At 38.9% G+C, this 6,000-nt stretch overlaps 1 protein-coding gene across 1 annotated transcript; it reads right to left on the reverse strand.

Annotated features, from left to right (window-relative positions):
- Positions 1 to 2,334: 2,334 nt before the first annotated feature.
- On the reverse strand, positions 2,335 to 5,799 carry LOC135942127 (receptor-type tyrosine-protein phosphatase T-like). Its single transcript, XM_065488076.1, has 14 exons — positions 5,496 to 5,799; positions 4,999 to 5,279; positions 4,775 to 4,939; positions 4,589 to 4,723; positions 4,395 to 4,535; positions 4,218 to 4,342; positions 4,024 to 4,159; positions 3,869 to 3,970; positions 3,687 to 3,816; positions 3,422 to 3,630; positions 3,257 to 3,370; positions 3,060 to 3,208; positions 2,873 to 3,008; positions 2,335 to 2,818 (listed from the first exon to the last, which is right to left on the reverse strand). Exons 1-14 carry the CDS (start codon positions 5,719 to 5,721, stop codon positions 2,744 to 2,746), a joined length of 2,124 nt encoding a protein of 707 aa, XP_065344148.1. The 5' UTR covers positions 5,722 to 5,799; the 3' UTR covers positions 2,335 to 2,743.
- Between the last annotated feature and the right edge of the window lie 201 nt (positions 5,800 to 6,000).

Consider the following 6,000-nt stretch of genomic DNA (forward strand, 5'->3'; position numbering starts at 1 on the left):
GTAAAATCGGATTTTACAAAGTACATCCAGTCATGAGAGAATTGAATCGTGTCTTTGACCTTGGAAACCCACCATGGACAGCAGTCAGTGTTCCAAACGTAGTCTGCTACCTTTACGGTGCAGTTACACTCCGATTTGAAAGAGAGATAAATTAATCTATCCATGATCACTTTTATGATAACTTCATCGGTGAGCAAATCTTGATTATCTTTGACGAATTGGAACGTGTCGTGAGAAACATAATGACTATTTACTTTTATATTCTCGGTGTGTCTAGAAAAACTCAGTTTTTTCAGTACAAAATCACGCAATTTTAAACGTTCCTGCTGATTTTCCTTTGTAAAAAGAGTCCATGCTTTTTGCTGGTTCAATTGTGAAACGATCTGCGTCTCCTCGGCCATGCTGCCAAAGTTTAAAACCATCAATGAATTAAAGCTTCTGACAAAGTCTCCCATCAAAGCCACATCAAAATCGTCACTCTTGCTAACAATTCCGATCGAGTTGTTAAAAGATGCCAAATTTCCCTTGATGAGGCTGGCTAGTTTCGCCACCATTTTCTCTCCCGCCAGATAGAATTCGTCGAAAGTATCGAGAGGCAACACAAGCACGAATTTGACCCGCAATGCATAGTGCAGTATTTCCGTGTTGATGAATGCACCCAATAAATCCTTCGTGATGTTGTGAGGACAGTCAAACAAGGGCAAATCTACTATTTGAACGCCGGTCTGCTTGTCAGTGTCAATACTCAGGACCGACTGTAAATGTTCTGAGTACGATTTGCTTCCTCGTAAAAATCGACTCAGCTCACCATCCTGGTCACCGAGAATCAGGACCATGTCACTTGGACTTTCGCTATGAATTTCCGTGAGGACACTCTGCAATTTGAAAAAATTAGTCCAATTCATATATGGATCTGAATTTCAATACCATGAATTGCTCGGTGATGTGTCGGACTTGAGATTCCCTGTCAGTGGGGGAGGAAGTGACCCTTAAGGTGATGCCATGAAGAACCAAAATCAACTTGAAGTAGTTATAATTACATAGGGTGCGTGTTAGAAAGTAAGAATTTGACTCACCGGAATAAAATTCAGCATTTTGTTAACAGACCGATGAAAGCCAAATGACTGTGTTCTTCCTCGTCTAACAATAAGCTACAAATGCAGCTCAATGATGCGTTTATTAGTTGTGTAGTGACATCAGAAGCTTGTTTGATGTTATTTCTAATTTTCGAGTTCAAAGTCCGTGAACATGTCCGTTCACCCATGCGTATGTGTATTGTGAGAGTGGGGACGAGAATAAAAAGAATGTGTATTTAATAAATACAATTGACACAATATATGCCTAAATATTATCGTCTTAAAAATAGCGCTAATAAATAAAATTGCCTTTTAAGCATGTGTCTCCGTGAAATCCGGCCAGGCACGAGCAACTTCCGCTCTGGCCACACACGCTCTCTCCTCCAGCACAATTGTTTTCGAACATACTAATATACATATTTAGGAAGCTCAGAGAGCACTTAATTTTTAGTTTGTTATCATTAATATTAAATCAATAACTGAAAAACGGAATTAAGTGATGTTTTCCTCTGTCTGATCAATATTTTTATTCACTACTCATACTTTCAAATTTTGAGTACTCGATGTCTCGATTCTGCTTTGCTCTCCGCCGATTAATTGCTGTTTTAAATTTTAATTCTTTATTTAATTTTTGAAAGATCTGTTGGATAGAATTGGTTTTGGCAACTGCGAATCTTAGCAGCAAAGTTTAAATTAAATCTAAATTAACTTACGTCAAGTTTTGCAGTTCCTGCACGTGAAATAGGCAAAATATAAATTACTTTCTAATGCACCGCCTCTCCAGGTAAAAGATTTTAAAGGTATGTATATAATAATTCCCTGCATCTGCACTTCCGTACCGCTAACTTTTTCCAAAAATAAAAATAGAGATTATTTTAAAAGCAAATTTACTATGTATTAAATTTATCTCTCACTTCCTTGCTTGTATTGCTGCAAGACGCGGAAACTCTTCCCTTCCCATTAAATTTGCAGCCAGGTTCAGATCCAGAACAATTTCATTTAATTAAAGTTTGCAAATTAACCGACAGTAAGTATTATAGTAAATTGCCCGTCGTTGAAATCTCGGACCTAACGCACGACGCAAAACCAGTTATAACCTACTATAGTTGAAAGATATGCAACCTGCACAACTGGACTGCTCTGCGGCACAGCTTACTCCTTGCCGTGTGCTTGATGAATGTGTCAAAGAGCTTGGCATTTCAAATATAGGCCTCTGAACAATTTAAAAAATAAAACAATCACCTTGATAGTTGATAAATCCTTTAGTATTATGTTGCATTTAATGTTTTTCACATGGGCTCACAAAGAGACCATTAAACACTAATAATATTGTGATAAGAAGCGAGAAGCGATTTTTAGGGAGAATTTTCTCTCCCTCACATGTAGTAGGCGGTCTTAAGATAAAAATTATTCTCAAAGACATAATCTTCCATTATTTTTTAGCACTAAAACTATTCATGAGTAATTATTTTCTTAATTCCTTATTTTTCCTCAAATTTTACTTGAATTATATATTATTGCTTTATTACCAGCTGAAAATTTTCTCCTTTATCAGCTGGATTTGTAACTTTTATTGTTCATGCAATTTATTATTATTTACCTAAATTAAGATCAACTAGAATTTTACTTGATATATAGTGATTAAAGTTGTGGGAAGATAAATTCGCTCATTTGAAGTTTCCATAGGTGTCAAAAGAGCACAAGTAGTGTTTGGCAGCTTCATAGAGAAGTCCGAACTGGATCTGAAATTAAAATAACAAGTGAACAAAATAATTTTTGAGTGTAAAACTCATTACCTCGGAGGAAACAAAGGCCGGCCTCGACTTCTTCAGGGTTCGCACCGCCAGTCCGACGTCCACCTTTTGCTCCAACTTGATTTTTTCGATCACGAAACCCATGCCGAGGAAAAGCCCGCTGGCCGTCACTCCATCACTTAAAATACAGTATCAATTAATTTGTCTCTAATTTTTATTTGTTCCTTACTGGCAGACAATAGCGATGCACTCTTTTTCACCGGCGATTTTCAAGTTGTCCCACAGATCGATTAGCGGTCCCAAGTTAGGGGGAGACAAATCGCCCGGCATCCACCCGAATGAGGCGCATTTTACGCTCATTTTTTTGGATTTCGCTTTCTGCAAAGTTAACATTAATTAAGACCAAGTAAAAATCATTCAATTTACTTTTTTGAGTGTGACATCCGTAGTCTTCACGGAGTGGTATTCTTGAACGTCATCCAAAAACACCTCAATTTCCCCAAAGATAAGCCTGGATTGATTTGTTGGTAGAAATTGAGCCTAAAATTAAATTAAAATTATGGTTTGGAAAATGGAGATTTTTAGAGCTACTTCTGTAATGTGCGGTTCGTTTAGGACGACGATTTCACTGACGTTGAACTGGTCGACCATCCTCCAAAAGTCCGCCACCGTGTTTTTCATTGGAACTTGAGTGGCGATAAATTGTTTCGGTTTCTTGTATCCGTCGACGGTGACGGCGTTGACGAAACTCATTGTCACCACATTCTGGTAAGGGAAGAGACGCACGATGCTGTTTGATGCTGAAGAGAATTTAGATAACACATAAAAATATATAATAAGCAGCATATTTAAATACTGGAAATGACGTTGGGGTATCTGCACTTGTCCGTTTCATTTTTAGCCGGTGTTTCCGTTCTCTGAAAATCTCTCTCGCAGATTTCCGAGAGTTTTTCATAGCTCTCCTTCAACTTTTCATTGTTTTTTGACTGTAAAGGTGATTTATTAATTATATTTGAAGCATAAATTACGGCTTCGCACCGTCAATTTATTGTATTCCACAGTAAAATTGGCACAGCTGATCTCAAAATTCGGGTTGGCGACGCACTCCAAGAGCACCAAGTGGGCAAACTCGAATTGTTTCTGTTAAAAAGTTTTTATTATTTAAATCCTTACAAGAAAATCGTTAAGTTTACCAAATTATCGACTAAATTCGCTCTTTGGGACCGCATCGTGGCGAAAATATTTTCAACATCAAGACGGCCGTGCGTGCGAATCATTCGGAGACAAGCATCGATCAAAATCACCGTGCCAGTCCTTCCAACTCCAGCACTTTAATTAAAAAAAAATGTTAATCAGTGTCGTCATACTGATCTGCACGAAAAAACACCTGCAGTGCACCAAAATGGGGTGTGCGTAATTTTTTTCTGCTATTTTCTCGACGAAAACCGCCATGGACTGCGGATAAAGTGGCACGCCGTGGTCAGGCCACACCGTGTAATGCAAGTGCTGAACCTGGAGAGATATTTTTAAGACCTACGCTGGTTATTTTATCCTGAATTGTTACAAGTCTGTTTGAATTGTTGCACGAAACAGAAAGGACCCTGGAGACGTAGTCGGCGTTTACTTCCTTGTCGACGGTGCGAACAGTGATTCTGCCGTGCGTCACTTCCTGGTTGTTGTCGGGCCAGTATTTCTCACACTTGTTCTATTATTTTTTTTTAATTAAAGAGGAATGAAAAGATTATGGTAGAAATCTACCTTGCCACCCTCCAGTAGATTTGTCACCATCACAATTAACGGAACTTTCTCCTGCCACACCATTCTCCAGAAGTCGTCAAGAGTGTTCACTCTCGGTCCTTGCGTTGCGATGTATGCCTTCGGGCGTTCAAATCCCTAGATTTTGTTATTTTTTATAATTATAAATCATCTCCCTGTTAATATTACATCGATGTAGTTGGCGTTGATGTAGTCGGAGTTTTCATCTCCAGGCAGAAGCTCCAGTTTCACTCGGGAGGAGTCGTACGCGGCCAAATTACCGTAACGATTCTTTTTCTTATTTTCCGGTTTGACGCCGTAATCCCAGTACTGAGTCTGGCCGCGAGGATATTTCTGAATCACAGTAAATTATTTAGGAACACTTAGTTCAGGTATAAAAACAGTTATTTTACATCGAATAATTGCTCCATTAGGACGTTGTTAGCCAGGGCCGAGAGCAAATATTGTTCTATTTGTTGCGTATTTGACATGATTGGTCTTTCGATACTCGCACTGTCGCCTTGACTTATGGCCGATAGAGGAAATATTTCGGCACTTGACATGTCCGCGTTGGTCGGCGCCTGATTTCTCCTCCTTTTATAATACACCCCGACTCCGAGAGCAGTGAGCAAGGCCAAAATTAGAAAGATTGTTATAGTTACGCTGGACGCATTGTGCTGTTGCTCATCATTTCCTATAAATTTTTTATTTGTATAGCGCGTAAGTATAAAGTTAAAGATCGTCTTTGACGAAGTTTCTGAGCACGCCAATCGATTCTTGAGGGTCGAATCAGGTCAAGTGGATATTTTTTCCTACCAAAATGTGCAGTGCGAAGTGCGAGCTTTTCGACCCTCAATATACGATTGGTGTGCTCGGAAATTTCGTCAAAGACGATCTTTATAAGACTCACTTGGACAGTTCATGCATGTGTAGTTCTGGTAAAGTGTAAAATCCTTAAAAATCAGCGAAATTTTGTGTTCTCCGCATTTGCAGTTGTCGACAGATTTTTCAAAATCGATCTTCTCCAGGGCTTCATCCATAATATTTTTATCGTCCATGTAGGTAACAATCAGAGAATCCGGCGTGCACAGTTCCTCTTTTCCAGCCTCGCTGACGTTTAAGCTGACAGAAAACATTGTGATGTTGACCTCTTGAACATTTAAACTGGATTGATCTGTTCTTTAGAGAATTAATTAGATGTTCATAGATAATATAGATTAAATTATTCTTTCCAATGGGCCTGCATTTCGTCGTGAAATTCAAAGTGTCTCCAGGGTAAAAATTTTCAGGTGAGTGCATCGTTCCATTTTCAAAGAGGGCGAACCTAACGTTGTACTCGGTTTTCGGCTTCAGATTTGGGAGCATGACATACTCTTCCTGTCCGTTTTGAATATAGCCTTCACTTGCATTAGTCC

The sequence above is a fragment of the Cloeon dipterum genome, chromosome 4 (genome assembly GCF_949628265.1).
Source record: "Cloeon dipterum chromosome 4, ieCloDipt1.1, whole genome shotgun sequence".
Classification (NCBI taxonomy): Eukaryota; Metazoa; Arthropoda; class Insecta; order Ephemeroptera; family Baetidae; genus Cloeon; species Cloeon dipterum.

Coding starts and splice junctions, on each gene's coding strand:
- LOC135942127 (XM_065488076.1), bottom strand. CDS start 5,721: ATGTTTTCTGTCAGCTTAAACGTCAGCGAGGCTGGAAAAGAGGAACTG. Junction 4,343..4,394: donor GCAACAATTCAAACAGACTT/GTAACAATTCAG, acceptor ATATCTCTCCAG/GTTCAGCACTTGCATTACAC. Junction 3,209..3,256: donor CGGATGTCACACTCAAAAAA/GTAAATTGAATG, acceptor TTAACTTTGCAG/AAAGCGAAATCCAAAAAAAT.